At 51.4% G+C, this 15,251-nt stretch overlaps 2 protein-coding genes across 5 annotated transcripts in view; both read right to left on the bottom strand.

The window, feature by feature from the left end:
• Nucleotides 1–3,043: 3,043 nt before the first annotated feature.
• Nucleotides 3,044–9,496, bottom strand: REEP2 (receptor accessory protein 2). 2 transcript variants are annotated; one of them, XM_081035610.1, is made up of 8 exons: nt 9,094–9,496; nt 7,278–7,350; nt 6,925–7,001; nt 5,435–5,555; nt 5,094–5,207; nt 4,593–4,740; nt 4,351–4,481; nt 3,044–4,264 (listed from the first exon to the last, which is right to left on the bottom strand). In XM_081035610.1, the coding sequence occupies exons 1-8, from the start codon at nt 9,123–9,125 to the stop codon at nt 4,196–4,198; spliced, it is 765 nt and encodes a 254-aa protein (XP_080891736.1). In that variant the 5' UTR covers nt 9,126–9,496; the 3' UTR covers nt 3,044–4,195. The 2 variants fall into 2 exon arrangements, with proteins under 2 accessions (XP_080891736.1, XP_080891737.1); XM_081035611.1 differs by having other exon boundaries at nt 4,593–4,734; nt 9,094–9,295.
• A 1,513-nt stretch (nt 9,497–11,009) lies between these two features.
• KDM3B (lysine demethylase 3B) overlaps nt 11,010–15,251 on the bottom strand; it is a 51,808-nt gene continuing 47,566 nt past the window's right edge. For all 3 annotated transcript variants that reach the window (XM_081035464.1, XM_081035466.1, XM_081035465.1), the window contains 3 exons: nt 15,003–15,179; nt 14,346–14,480; nt 11,010–12,428 (listed from right to left, as the gene is read on the bottom strand). In XM_081035464.1, coding sequence (XP_080891590.1) covers nt 12,348–12,428; nt 14,346–14,480; nt 15,003–15,179 — 393 coding nt within the window. In that variant the 3' untranslated portion in view covers nt 11,010–12,347. The remainder of the gene's footprint in view (nt 12,429–14,345; nt 14,481–15,002; nt 15,180–15,251) is intronic.

Below are 15,251 nucleotides of genomic sequence, written 5' to 3'. Positions count from 1 at the left end.
AGCCCACTGGCCCATGTGGGAATCGAACGGGCAGCCTTCGGAGTTAGGAGCATGGAGCATGGAGCTCTAACCGCCTTAGCTACCAGGCTGGCCCCCTTTGTCTTCTTTTTTAACCCCACAGTACCCCAGATGAAAACAACGAAGGGGCAGGGGACGGAGAAAGCAGGGGCAGGCCTGGAACTGTCACTGTGGCCATCAGGGAGCTCATATACAGGGAATCCTGCAGCCAGATGAGCTTCCCTCCCTCTGGACCCAACTGGCCCCTCCCAAGTTCCTACCATTTCCACCTCTTGAGTTCTCTCCCCACCTGACCCCTGAAATCAGTTCCAGCAGCCTCTCTAGATGCCATGTCCCTTAGGCTGCAGCGCCCTCCCTGGGTTAGCCTGGCAATTTCCTTGCTCCCAGGAGGGTATCTGATTCTCACCTAAAGGGAGTACCTGCCTCTGAGTCTGACCTCCTGTGGGGAGTGGGCAGGGGTTGTGCACACAAGCTGAGCTTAGGGAGTGACTGCTTGAGAATCTATAGCTGTCCTGTCTACCTGCAAGAAAGCTTTCTTTATAAACCTCCAACTCCAGGGAGTTGGGGCATTTTGCTCACCAGATCTTAGGTGGAATGGCTGCAGGAAAGATTGTCCCTTGCAGAGGTCAGGGAATCCCACACTGGGAGGGAGCTGCGCCACCTAGTGGGCTTTTCCCTCCTTGCAGGCATGCCTCCCACCTGCCTCCAGCCTAGATAAGGGACAAGCTCTCAGGCAGAATTCAAACGGCTCTAAGAGTTGAGGTGCCCTCCTTCTCCAGGCAGGCCTGACCAGCTCAGAGAGAGAAAAACGGGTAATTTGGGAGGGAGATGATCACGTACTGGCTGAAATTGAAAGCAATGGGGACGCCAGCAGTGGATTTTGGCCTGGAAACACTCTTCCTGTTATCCTGGAGGCCACAGATATGGGGACCGTGGCCCAGTGCCCCCAGTGCCCTTGCCTCTTCTGTCTACCCCCCCCCCCTTTCCTCCAGGCTAAGCAAGGCTGGGCTTATCTCTGCTGATCAAGGAAGAGCTGGCACAAGCTGGAGATGCTGGCTTTCCTCTGACGTCACGGCCTGGAAATCCCATTTTAAGCAGGTTCCCTGGGTATGGGGCACAAAGAAGAAAGGGCGGGGGAATCAGCTGAAGCAGCTCCATGCCTGAGGCCATTCTAGCCAGAAACCTCATGCCTGGAGGGCTGCCCGGTGTCCCCAAGATGGTCTGGGTGTGGGACACAAGGCTAGACCTCAGCCCCCACTCCAAAGCTAATTCTCTCTTAATACCCACTAGGGACCCAGGCAGTGATCAAGCACCTTTCAAACATCTCTAGCCAGACACCTCTGTTCTGGCTTTTCTTCCCCACTCCCCTGGCCTAAAGGGATCTACTGAGGCAGAGGGGAGAGGACAGGTTGTCCCAAGAAATGAGATAGCAAACGGTCACCTAGATCCAGATGTGTCCCACCAGCTTCCTCTCAGGAGCCTTCCCACCCATTCCTTTTGTCACCCTGCATCTCTCCTCTCCTCCCCTGCACCACAGGGGCCAGGCCCTGTGCCGAGTTCTTGGAGGCTGAATGTTTCCATGGTAACGGACCAATGAGCTTGGAAATCTGAGCATGTTCCTATTGACACAGGGAAAGCCAGATGTGCACGGAGATCCTGGCAATGCAGAATCTGGCAGTGACCTCCTTAGCTACCGGTCATTGTGGGTACCAGTGTGTACCTGAGTGTGTGTGTGTGTGTGTGTGTGTGCGCGCAGCAAATGGGATTTAGGTTAGATAGGGCCTAACCTGGTTTCCTGACCATATGGTAGCTGCTAGCATGAGACTGCAGCATCTTACTCTCTGGAGATCTTTCTAGAACAAGAGAGTCTCTCCCCTGAATTCTGCCCTGACACTGCCTCTTCTGAGGGAGAGAAAAGGGCCATTTGCTCAGAGGTCCAAAGGAATGACCTTGAGAGGGCTGTTGACTGGAAGCTTTCAGGGAGGATGAAAAGGTTATCTCACCCCCCACCTCCACTGTGACTTCAGTTCTGGATGTTCTTGGCCAGCTTGCCTCAAGTGTGGCAGGAGGACATTGCTGTGATGCCAGGGAGGGGGGAGGAAGACCTGGTGTAGGGGTATTTGTTGACCTTGGGGCCGGAGCCTGGGGCTAGGTTGCCACCCCCACCACCCCCACCCCAGCCCCAAGCTCTGCTTCCTCCATTTTCCTTCCACAAGGCTGAGCTGCTCTTTCTCTGCTCCCTTCTCCTTCCTTCCTACTTGCCTCCCTCTCCACTCTTTTATCTTCAGATGCTGCTTCTACTTCCCTGCTATCCTTTTCCTTCTCCTGAGTTCTGCCTTCCAGTGTCTCATTCTAGCTATTTGTGCCCCTTGGCTCCTATGGCCTTGGCTGTCCCTCCCAAGGGCTCAGAACCCATGTCCTGCAGTTCAGGGCTCAACCTCTCCCTTCTGGAGCCACATGGGCTACCTCTTTGACCCTAGTACTTGGGTACCTGTCCTCTTTGTCTCCTCCCATGGTCAGACAGGAACCAGGGGGCTGGTTCCCCATCTCTACCTCTCCTTTCAACTCACTTACCTCCTCCTTTCAGAGTCTCTGGCTCACAGTCTCCCTCTATCACTTTTTTGCCTTTCTAGGCACTATGGCCATCCAACCCTCCAGCCCTGCCCAGCAGCCCATCTTCTCCCCTGGAAGCCTCACTGGGGTCTTTGTCCCCAGAACTTACACCTGGCACTTTCTATGTGTACCAGAAAGCCTATTCAGGGAAGGGGGTTTCAGGGCAGGATTCTGAAGGACGAGGGTTGGGGCTCCTAGCCATCCTTGTCCCCTGGCTCTATCTTAAACCCCACAACCATTTTGTCATACTGAACCCACTCAAGCCTATCTTTTATCTTGGAAATGAGAGCTCCCTGCATTCAGTTTGACCATTTCCCTCTTTCCTCCCACAGTTGGGCCCGGCTTCATACTTCAGGTCCCTTCCACCTGTGGACTGGGTGGGATAAGAACAAAGCACAGAGGCCAAAATAAATGAGGTGCCAGAGTTTGGTTTATTGGCTCATCCAGAGCCAAAGGCCCAATGAGCATCCACTTTCCACCAAATCGGGAGCCCCTTGGCTCCCCCACGTTTTTCACTTCTTCCCACGTTCCTCCTGGCCCCCACCGGAATCACAGGCAGAAGCTGGGGCAGGGTGTGGGGCAAAGGCTGGGCTCTGATAGGGGTCTGCTCACATGCCCCCACTTCGCTTAGCACAGGGAGAGGACTGGGGGAAAGGAGGATGGGCCCCAAGGTGGGGAGGAAAGGAACTGGCTCAGCAGGGGCCTCTATAGACCTTCCAGTCTAGGGGCAGGGCAGGAATGAGAGGAGGCAGAAAAGAACTAAGGGCAGAGGAGGAGGGGAAAGGACCACAACTTGGAGCTCCATTCTCTCATGGGCTGGGGTCCTCTGAGCCTCAGAGACTAGGAAGGAGGGCTGAGAGGGAGAAAAGGGACAGCTGACTGTGGGGCTAAGGCTGGGGGGTGGCTGTTGCTGGAGGGAAAGTCATTTATCCCAAATCCCCTCAGCCTTAGATCCAGAAAGAGACACACACACACACTCACTCACTCACTCAAACTCACATCCCTGGAACTCCACCTCTTTTAAGTGGGGACACATAGCACACAGCCGTACCCAGTACCCCCAAGCTACAGCTCTGGCCTGGCCATCCTGGTTACTTACGCACACACCAAGCCCCTTTGCTCCATTCACAGCTCCAGCTGTGGCCTGGAGCCCCTGCCCACGTTCCCTGAGGCCTTCCCCAGACCCCCCCCGCCCCCAGGTGCCTTCAGGCCCATCTCTGGTCCATCAGGGCTGTGACTGCCTCCCACCCCTGACCAGGGAGAACAGTAGGGGCATGTTATGACCCCAGAGAAGCAGATGGCCATGATTTTCAGCAAGGCACTGGTGGGCGAGCAGGGTTGGAGTGGGGAGGGCTGGAATGGCGGTTCAGGCTCTGAGGGGCCCCCACTTCATTGGGTGGCTCAGTCCTCAGCTCCTGGTCCAACCTCTACCCTCACACCCCCCAGCATGGCTCCCTCCTCTTTTCCAAGCCCTTCCAGAGAAACAGCCATCTGAGGCCTGGGGCCCAAGACACGTGGGCACACAGTGTGAGCAGGGTTTCTGTAGCCTGTGGGCATTGGGACCTCAAGCCGAGTCACCCCCGCCAGAGGTTTTCTTCTTGGGCCGGGTCTTCAGCGTCTTGGAAGCCAGTGGCTGTGGGAAGGAGGGAGGAAGACAGAGTGCTCAGCATGGAGTCACAACCCCTTCCGCCTCCCCCCAAACTCTGGCTGGGCTCTCACCTCAGCTTTGGGCACTTTTTTGATGGACTTGACCCTCTTGGGGGCCTTGTCTCCCACATCCTCCTCAGAAATCTCTGTCCGGGGATCTGCCTGGTGTATGCTAGACCGTAAACTCAGGGCAGGGTCATCTCCTGGTTGTGGGGACAAAGGAGAACAGGGGTCTGGATGTTGCTCCCACCTGGCCGCCTCTGAGCCCTGGTGCCCCCCCGTCCCACCCCGACAACGGCAGGCCCTGCCTGTACCTAAGTCCTCGGTGGTGTCCAGGAGGCTGCTGGGGTTGGGTCGGAGGCGGCCATCAGGCCCCTGCAACGGCAGTGTGTCCTCGTCCCGGATGAGAGTCAGGTCCTGCATGCTGAAGCTTCGGAGCTTCTCTGACAGCACCCCCTGGCCCTAGGGTCACCACCACGCACCGGGAGGACCGGAGGAAGGGGCGGGGTGGAGAGAGAGGTCACCATGGGGCACTGGGCCACCATTGGGCTCAGTGCCTTCCCCACACTGTCCTCACCCAGTCCTATGGAGCACTGACAGGCAGGGGCCATACTTTCCCTTTGGACAGATGAGGAAACTGGCTTGGAGAGTAGAAGTCACTTAGCTGGAGTGGGGTAGAGCCAGGATTGGAGCCCTGAGCTGCACAAGCCCCAAACCTTCACGGCCCTGAGCACAGTGTGGTTGCAAAGGGTCTGACCAGGAGGATGAGATGAACAAGGGAGGGCCCCAGGAGCGTGGGTCTACCCCCATCTCACCTTGGCAGCAGCTGTGACTGCAGCATTGGCGGCAAGGTTCAGGCCTCTCTTGCCCACCCTCATCATGGTCTCATAGCTCTTGTCTCGGGCCTGTGTGATGTACTCGTCAATCTCCTGAGAGGTTGAGGGGGAAGGAGGAAGAGGTGGGGGCGAGCCCTACTGGCCAGGCCCTGCCCTGCCCTTGTTCACACCTGAACAAAGGCACCGCCTGCTGCAGAAGGCCAGGCCCTGCCAGCTCACTTCAGGCTCTGGGCACCCACAGGAAGGGCCAGGCATGTGCGTGGCTGCAGGCACTGGGCTGCCTTGGCCTGCGGCCAGCGGGAAGCAGAGTGGGGGCGAACCTTCTCCTTGTTGGACAGTGTCGGGTGCACGAACTTGCGGTAGAGTACGCTGGAGCCCTTGGTATAAGGGGACAGCAGCCATATCACAAAGGCGATCTTGAGCTCAAAGTAGAAGGGGAACCTGTTGAGGGGACAGTGGCAAGGGGCATGTGCCAGGGCAGAGAGTCAGGTGTCCTGATCCCCTGTATGACCTTGGCCAGCCCCCACCCCTCAGTGCATTGGGGTCCCCATGTGGCTCAGGAGACCAGTTATTTCTAATCTTAAGGGTACTGGGAGGCTTGGCTGAGATCCCAAGCAGGAAGGTGAGGAGTGGGCCCAACAGGAATTCCCCTCAGCAGTGGCTCCCTTGCCCTTTTCTCTCAGTCTCGGCCCTCTCAACTGACAGAAGACACCCCCACTCCTCTGTCTTGGGGTCAACTCCAAGGCGAGTTCCCTAACCTTCTAGATCTACTCCTGCATCCTCACCCCCTTCTCTTCCTGCTCTTCCTCCCATGAAGAAGATGGGGGCTTCTCCAGCTGTGCTCTGGATTCCATCCCTCACTGCCATGACATGCCCCTGCTTTTAAGAATCCTCCAATCTTTTAAGAATTCTCCATTCCCCATGCCCTCTCTCAGGCTACAAACTCCTGCAGGCAGGTCTCCTACATCCTCACAAAAACACCAACAAAGCTCTCTCCTTTGCTTGTTAGTCAAGAGGCAGCTACATCCACTGCCCTCAATTTTTAACCCAATTACCTTGCTCTGCTAAAACTATTTTTCTCAAAGGACATAGATCCTTGGACAGCAGGTCCTCGAATAACGTCGTTTTGTTATAACATCGATGAGATGCCATAAGAACTTAACTCTTATTTGTATCAATTAGCCTGTGGTAAAACTGGTTTTGTTATAAGTCGGTTTGCTTAAAGTTGCAGAACCTACCAACGACGTTAAGTGAGGACTTATTGTAATCTACAAATGCAATGATCTTTTGTCTTCTACCTCTCTGTAAAGCTCTTTTCTTGACTTCCAATGGACTGTGCTATGTTAGTTCTCTCTTCCAAGAGGCAACTGTCCATTCAATAAACATTTCTGAGCTCCTACTGTGAATATACAGATGATGAAGGCATTCCCTGTCTTCAAAGTGTTCACACATAATCTAGTTGTGCCTGGAAAATGTCTTTGAAATACAAGCATCCAATGTGCTTAGGACTGAACCATTTACAAATAGGGAAAATGAGCCTAGAGAGCTGTGACATGCCCAAGGTCTGGCAGAAACTGAATTCTACTGTGGTGCTCTGGCTGCCACCAGAAAGAAATGTGGGGGTGATGTTTGTTCTTATTCTGCTGATTAAACAAGGCCTGGATGGGGTGGGCGTGGTGGGGGGTGGAAATCCAGAAACCCATGGAACTGTGGTCTCCACCCTGGGTCTCAATCTTCTGTTTGGCTGGCTGGGTGGAGAAAGTCCGAGGCCCTGGAGCCCAAGATGCAGGGAGGGCGTGCTGGACCTCACCAGGAGAGCACGATATCCGTGAGCGTCTCAGCCGTGGTGAAGAACGCAAAGACGATCCAATACATCATCCACTTTACCTGAAGGTACAGAGGGCAGCGTCGGCTGGGGCCTGGAGGGCCTCTGCCTGTCAACTGTGCGGGAGGTACTATGGGGAAGGGATACTCAGGACCTCAACTTTGCCTGAGGGTCATACTAGGGCAGGGGGAAGGCACATACAGGAACTTCCTATGAACCAGGGTCTCGTTAGTGCCAACAGCATTGGTACAAAGTTAACCCACATATAATGTGACCCACTGTCGTTCCCCTCTCTCTGCCATGTGGGTTGGGTGGGAGATGAAGGGTCATACACTCACATATTCCTTCACGTTTTTTGTCTTCACGGCCTTGTAGGAAGAATAGGCTGGGTACAGGGTGCCAAAGATGAGCCTAGGGAGGCAGGCATGGTTACTGGGACCCTTGGCCAAGAGTGGTGGCCTGTCCCTCCCAGCTCTGCATCAGTCCCTGGATAGGTAAAGGGAGCAGGGACAGAACTCCAGAGTGCCACAGCAGCTGGATTGATGAACTCAGGTCAGGGGTAAAGGTCAAAGCAGTCAAGACTCAGGCGATATGTAAGCATGGAGGTCCCAGCCAGCTAGGGTGATGCCCTTTCCCCTCTATTGATCAGTGTTTCTCCAGCCCCTGAGATACAGAAAGACCCAGAGGGTCCAATATAGTCCCTTCCGCCATGATGCTTGGTTATGCACAAACATATGGGAGTGGGGATCTAGTTACTGCCATAGAGGTGTCTTCTCCAGATACTATGTCCATTCACACTCTTCTGCCCTCACCATCTACCTCCCTGTCACAGAGCCAGGCTGGGTAGGGCCAGGTCTGCAAGGGAACCTGACACTTCCTCGCAGGGCACACTCCATCTGGCAGTCAGAGGCAACACTGTGGCCCTGGGGACCTGGGGAGCAGAGGACATTGGGGCAGGAGGCCCTGGGAAGGGCAAAGAGGATTATTCCCCCATGTAAACACTCTTGGGACCAGGCTCAGGGAAGGGCCGTGGGCTCAAGACCCTGGCTGGAGTGGACCTGATGGTGACTCCATCAGAGACCATCTATAGGTCGCAGGTGAGGGGGCGAGAGGGCTAAGGCCCCTCAGGGAGCACATGGAGATAAGAGCAGCAGCCACTCTGAAGACCACATGAAATGAGCCCCCTGGACGCCCTCTGGGGTCGGATGGAGGAGAGGAAGCGAGGAGACTCCAGCGGGTCTAGAGGAAGCCAGGACATACGCACATGACAGCAATGAATGGGAAGAAGGCAGCAGGGAGGGGATTCTGGGGTGTCAGCCCCCATGGTGGAGGCTGAGGGGCAGGGTCCTGAGCTGGGGGAAGGGTGGGCTGAGGCCCATGTGGAGCCCCTGCCAGGCCCAGCCCCTTGACAATGTGGGGGTACGGCCTATTCCCTCATGGGCCCACCTCATAGAGGCATAGCTCCAAGATGTGGCTGACAGCCAGAAAGAAGGCCACTTAACGTCCTCCCCTCTGTGACTTTCACAATCGCGAGCACACTCATCTTCTCTCCCCATTACCTCCCACACTTTATCCTCAGAGCATCTCTGCTTCCCGATGCTCAGACATCGTCCCTGGGGGGCCTTCAGAGCATATGCCCTCCTCCCCATCTCCTGATGTCAGTGGAAGAGGGAGGAAGAACTGAGCCCTTTGGGGAGACCAAGGCTGCTGCTATGGCCCTAAGCTACGGAATGACAAGGCCCTGCCTTGCTCCCACTCTTCCATTAGCTCTTATGCTCCAGGGAGATGAGGGCCCAGGTCTGAGCAGCTCCTCCAGCTCTGATCTGCTAGGTGGGGGAAGGGACATGCCCGCCTCCCATCATAAATCAAGCGCAGTGCTCAGCCCCTAGGATGAGGGAAGGCGAAGGAGCAGGGAAATTAAAAAGGGTGGGAAGCCAGGCCTGCCGTGCTCCTCGGTATTTCCCCCTCCAGTCCGGGGTCCCACACCTCCTTGTCCCTGGGGACCCCAAATAGGGACGGCATGCCTTTGGGTCACCGCGCTGTTGAGGCCACGGAGTGGTCCACCCCGGGCTTCAGCACCACCTCACTCCCACCCCGACCCCCACCCCGACCCCCACCCTCCTCCCACGCAGCCGCGCCCGCCGCCGCACTCACACCACCAGCCGAGAGATGATCCAAGACACCATGGCGAGGCGAGGCGCGGGCCGGGGACCCAGCCCGGGCCGAGGATGCAGCGGCCGGAGGTCGAGCGGTGGCGGCAGCAGGAGCCGCAGTAGCAGCAGCAGCAGCCGCAGCAGCAGCCGCCGCGGGGGCCGCGGAGCGCGGAGCCGCCGCCGTTTAAAGGGGAGGTCCCTGCCGCAGCGGCGGGCCGTGGGCGGTGGCGGCTCTTAAAGGGGAGGCCGCGGCAGCGGCGGCGCGCCCCCCGCACCTGCCGTCGCCGGGCATGCGCCTTTGACCCTCAGTGCCCGGCCTTCTCGTACCGGTGATCGCTCGTTCACTTTTCTTGGGTTCCAAGCCTTCACGGTTCCATCCTGACAGCCCAGCCGTTCTCCTGCCCTGCCCACATGGGGCTGAAAGGCTTAAACATCCACGAGGAAGAACAGCTATGACTTGAGTGCTTACTGTGTGCCAGGCCCCATGCTCAGGGCGTCCCCTGCTTTGTTTCAGTGAACTCTCACGACACCCTCTAAGGCAGAGGTTATAATTATCCTCATTTTGAAGATAAGGAAACGGGAAGTTTATGGAGGTTCAATAATTTGCCAAGTGTCACAAAACCACTAAGTCATGCTTCTCTGAACCCCATCTACTTTAAACAGGCTACTTCTCCCAACTGCTGACTAGCAAACCGTCCTCCTCCATCACAGGTCCTGTAAAGACACCCGTCCGAGAATTCCTGAGGTCAAAGGTAGAGAGCTGCACCTGTCCACCTCATCCCTTCTCCACCTTCAGCAATCACCCAGCTGTGAGAACTTCCCCCACATCTGACCTGTTTAGGGATGTCAGTTCCTAAGCTTTGCTGGGAACCCTATGCTCTCAAGGTGGATACCTTGGGGTACGGGAGTCAGACCTTCAAAGGCCTGGGTCTAGGTTGGAGATGGAGCCAGGGGCTCCAGTTCCACCCCCATCAGCAAGCACTGGCAGCCATAAATGCCCTAATTCTGAAGACATTTATATCCAGAATGTAGGCCAGCCTAGCCGGCCTCCTGATTTTTACCAAATCAACAAACCTCCAATCCCCCACTCCCTTCCCTTCATTGCTTTCCTCTCCTGTCCCATTTCAAAGCTTTTGCATTTGTCACTCCTTTGTGTGGAGGTGTAATCCTCCTGGAGATCACAGCACCAATCATGCCTATCCAGGCTGAAAGGACATGCTCAGAGCTCTGCATTTCAGTTATGGTCCTATTCAAACGTAGTATCTTTGAACCATACAATGATCTATGTCCAGCCTGATAATCGTATTTCCAGGCTCAAACTCTTTGGAAGGTGTTTTCCAACAGGCTCCAGAGAAACAGCCTCTAATGACCCCTCTTGCTATTCTTTACAACTTCCTCATCTAAAGGCCGTTTCTAATTGGAATATCATCTGTCCATTTCATTGCTGCTTCGTAAACAAAAATAAATCCCATTTGGGTCTTCCCCCACCAACTCCCAGGTGGAGCTAGAGCCACATTTCTTATGTGAGCAGCCCAGGCCTCCTTCTTTGAGGAACCCCACCACTGATGGCTCAAAGCCTTGCTCAGGTCATCCTCCATGACCTTGTCCCCCCAGACTGCCCCAGGAAGGTAGGACCCCACCTTTTCCACTCCATTCACTGAGCAGAAACTATGGGAAACCTCTCTCGTCCCACCCTGTAACTCATGTGGTCCCTTACCCTCACCCCCAAACCCTCACAAACCACAATGACTTGGCACTTCCCTCTCCCAATTGGGCACAAATTCAGAAGCAAAGGGTAATAATGGGATGCAGCAATGTAATGATCTGAAAATGAACCATCTTCCACCTCCAACCCTGTCCTCCACCTGGCCTTGATTTTAATAGTTGGCACAGGAAAAATTTAATCCACTCCAAACAGATTTGTTAGATTTTTAATAAGAACATGGAAATCCCAATCAGCCCTTCAACAAAATTAAAATACAGAAAGTGAAATTAAAAGTATTCTACAGTAAATGACTTTTATTTAAAAAAAAAAAAGTAAGTGTGAACATATAAACAAGCCTGCAGGGCACTACAGTACAGCTGGAAAGAAGATAGATACATTTTCCAATGTACCCATGGGCCAATGAATTCCATTATTTTCAAATAAATTTTTAATAAAACTCCACTGAATTGGAAAGTTTTCTTGAAAATATGTCTGGACAAAAAACCCAAAAAACAAAAAGCCTCATGTAGGAAAATGCAACTTTCCTTTGAATTTGGAACTGTAAGAGGAGTCCCAAGGGAACGCTGGTAGTAGGTGGAAATGGTTCCTGAAGTGTGTGTATGTGTGGAAAATACCACAGCTCAGACATGACAAAGTTATTTTCTCAGGTGGCTGTTCCCTCAAGATAGGACTGAGATGGGAGGGGGAGAAACTAAAAGAATCCTAAAAAGCCAATTCTTTTAAATTCTGCTTTGGCTGATTTTGTGCTATAATGGGCAGTTGATTTCTAAAAATCATATTTCTTCAAAGAGTTTTATCGAAAGGAAGACTAAATGTAATGTGCCTTTCCTCATAAACCAGGAAAACAACTGTGGTATTTCAAAAATTCTAAAAATATCTACTTTCATGAAATAGTAACTATTTCACTACAAACCTATTTTTCACTAAATACACACGTTTCCTAATCCTGGAGCCTCCTGGGAAAAGCAGTGGGTTCTCCCCGGGTCCTGCAAGACTCCAGTGTTCACGGGAGAGATTGTGGGGAATGGCTTTACCCCGTCTCCTGGGATGGGCTGTGTCAGAGGTCACGTGCAGAGACACTGTCAGGCTTCCACCAGGCATGTTTAGCAATGAGCCCCTACTTGTACCAGTTATATAATTCCCTCTACCTCCATACACATTCCCACTTCACTAGGCACGAGAGAAAAAGAAAAGAACGGTGTGCCCACATTCCGGGTTTCCATGAATTTCAAATCACAAGAATGTAGGAAAGCCCCGCGATGTTCAGGCAATTCAGAGTCCCAGAAGGCCACAGGATGGGAATGTGGCACCCTCGGCTTGGAGTCTGAAACTGTGTGTGTGAACAGTGCGACTTTCCTGTGTCAACTTTCAGTGTTGAGGCAGCGTAGACGAGAGTGGCTGGAGACTTTGTAATACTGACCACACAGCTCCGAGTGAAGGGCCTCTGCTCCAGCAGAGAACCCTGCCGTTCCCTGTACGTGTGTGAGTGAAAGACCTGCTTCACCGGGGAGTCGGGAATTTCTTGATGCCTAAGACCTTGCCAGTTTGGATTCATGAGCCTTGAGGGTGCCAACAGCATCTTTCACTGCATGATAAATGATGTTCTTCACCTGCAGAGAGCAAACAGCAGTCAGTTCGTGGCAGCCCCATGCTGTCTTATGCAAATGAAAATGTACGTTCTACACTGACTATAAGCCTACTGGTTAGTGAGGAAATCCCCCAACCAGGATTGCGTGCTTCCCAAATTAACCCCATAGGTGATTTACCACTCACGTAGGACGTAAGCTCCATATTCAAAAAGCAATGATAAAATCGTTTGAAAGGCTACATAATCACCACCATCTGTGTGCTTACTCTGTGCTGGGCACTACTGCCAAGCTCTGTATATGGACTTTCATTTAATCCTTATCATAATTTTGTGAGGTAGATTTTATTATTATCCCCATTTTATAGAAGAGAAACTGAGGAAGCCAAGGTTCCATGGTTAAGAACCCTGCCTAAGGTCCTGTAGCTAATAATTCACTAAAACCATAGTGGGCAAGTAGGATTACTGACTAAAAGGAACGCACATTATGTGTGAAGTAGGAAGATGCAGTAATAGTTATTGAAGTGAATGGCCGAAAGACAGTTTACAATGAACAGGCTAAAGACAGTTTTAAACCAAGATGGTGATTTCTGGGGAAGGAAATTGGGGAGATGGAATGGGAAGGGTACACTTCAGCAATGTAGTTGTGTGTGTTTATGTTGTACATGTGTACGTACATATATAATGCTTTATTACTTAAGCTGAGTGATGGGCACACAGCCCCCTGGTGCTATTGTCCATTAAATTTTTTGTATTAATTCAACACATATTTACTGAGTACCTACTTACTATGTGTCTGATATTATGCTAGGGAAATTCAGTGAATAAAACAGTAAAATACCTGCTTTCATGGAGCTTAAATAGCTTAGATTCTAGTAGGGATAGAAGCAAACAGATAAAATACAAAGTATGTTAGATGGTAAAAAGTATTACAGAACAAAATAAAGCAGTGACAGAGGATCGGGAATGCTGGAGGTGACCTGTTAGAAGTAAGAGACCTAATGGAGGTAAGGTCTGAAATATGTATGCCTGAATATTTGCATTATGTCTACAACATCACTGTGATTTATTTATCAATGTGATTGTATTTTGTATAAGAAGTTTATGGTTGAAATGTTCCGTAATTTTGAAAAAGGAACAGCAAAATAGATCAGACTCAGGGGTTGGAGATGACTGAATCTATCAGCAAACGAAGAAAATCTCCAACCTCATAGGTCACTGACCAAAGAAGACACACCTGAGCCACAGGCATGATGGAGGAAAACAGGCCCAAGGGAGAGGCTGGGAGAGTGCATATTCAGATTGCTAAAGTTTTGCGTGGGGAACCATGCTTCCTTATTCTTTCTTCTTTTTCTGCTACTAAAGCACCCAAGTGTATTAACAATGAAATTCTGCCCTGAAAGTTCCAATCCATTTGGGAGCAGAGGAAAACCTCATTTGATTGTCTAGCTTAGACCTATAAGAGGAAAACAATCCTCACCCTTGCGAATACAATTTTTAGGGACATAGATGGCAGTCCTTAGCAGGGCTTGAAGAATTGAGTTTGCACAGAAATCTGTTGTGAGAAGCAGCTTCAGAGAAATGGGCCCTTTTTGGAAATAAGCTCCGAACAAATTGCCACAGTGCTTTTCCCACCTGACTGGGGAAGTCTGCCTAATCACAGTTACTAACACCTAAACATTGTATCTCCCAGGGGCAGAGAAACAGAGCACTGTCACACTGGGAATGATTAGGTTAAAAGATGAGTAATCTCTAAAACCAAATCAGTCCTGGATTAAATACTTCCTGGAGGGAGGACTCCATACCCGCACACAGGTTCCCTTAATCATCTCTCCCCAGTTATGTCTCCTAGAGAATGCTCTGAAAGCACAATGTACCTCCTGTGTGTGTAGCTGAGTGGGAGATGAGAAGATGGAGTGGAAGTGAAAGAGAAGCTATTTACCTGCAGTTTATCCTCATGGTTTGTATGAGTGTTAGAGAGATGTCTGAATTCCTGTGTTAGGCGGAAACAGTGCTTTACGTGTTCTGGAGAAACAAAGTCTTCTGCTACTTTTATGCAACTGTATAGATTGTGCACCTGGAAGGGGAAAAAGACAGCGGGAAAATATCAGGCATTAGAGATTCGATAATACATGGAAAATGTCCATGACAAGGTTAAAAAAAATAAAGAAAACTTTAGAAATACTTATAATAGTCCATTTTTATAAAAATAACACATGCAGAAAAACTCTTTATGTATAAATTTATAAATAAAAACATTAGTATTTGCACAGAAAAGGATATGGAAAAATATACACCAAACTGTTAACAGTAGGCTATGTCTGAGGAAGGCAGGATGAAGAGATTTAAAAGGGGTGGGACACAGGGAGCTGGGCTGGAATTTCCACTTTTTCTTTAATAGTCTCCATTGTCTAAAACATTTTTAATAAGCATTTAAAATTACATAGAAGAAAATCAAAAAGTAAAAGATAAGTAGTAGTTTAAGAGCAATCTGCAATCTGTCTGATCCAGACATTTGTATCTATGGCCAGATTAGCAGGAAACTCAGAAATAAGGAAGCCCATGGAACTGTGGAACCCAGCCCCAAGATGGAACCCACCTGGTGTGGGGCTCCAGCAGGTATGAAGACGGCATCTCCCAGGAACTGAACAATGGCCCAGCCTTGCACGCCATACTCTTCATAGAGTCGCTTACGGAGGGTCTGGTCCAGGTACCAACTTTGGTCATGAATTGGGTCATGATCAGGGGGATTCTCTTGGCCTTGCTCTTCTCCAACCTGAAGCCATGACCAAACACAAAGACAGAAAAATCAATGAATACATCAAAGTTATTAACAGCATAAATCTAA

Source organism: Rhinolophus hipposideros (genome assembly GCF_964194185.1).
Source record: "Rhinolophus hipposideros genome assembly, chromosome: 23".
Taxonomy (NCBI): domain Eukaryota; kingdom Metazoa; phylum Chordata; class Mammalia; order Chiroptera; family Rhinolophidae; genus Rhinolophus; species Rhinolophus hipposideros.
Note: the sequence above shows the minus strand (reverse complement) of the source record. Positions and strands in the feature narration are given on the sequence as shown.

Coding starts and splice junctions, on each gene's coding strand:
- REEP2 (XM_081035610.1), bottom strand. CDS start 9,125: ATGGTGTCTTGGATCATCTCTCGGCTGGTGGT. Junction 4,482..4,592: donor GGACACCACCGAGGACTTAG/GTACAGGCAGGG, acceptor CCCCACAACCAG/GAGATGACCCTGCCCTGAGT. Junction 4,265..4,350: donor AAAAAGTGCCCAAAGCTGAG/GTGAGAGCCCAG, acceptor TCCTTCCCACAG/CCACTGGCTTCCAAGACGCT.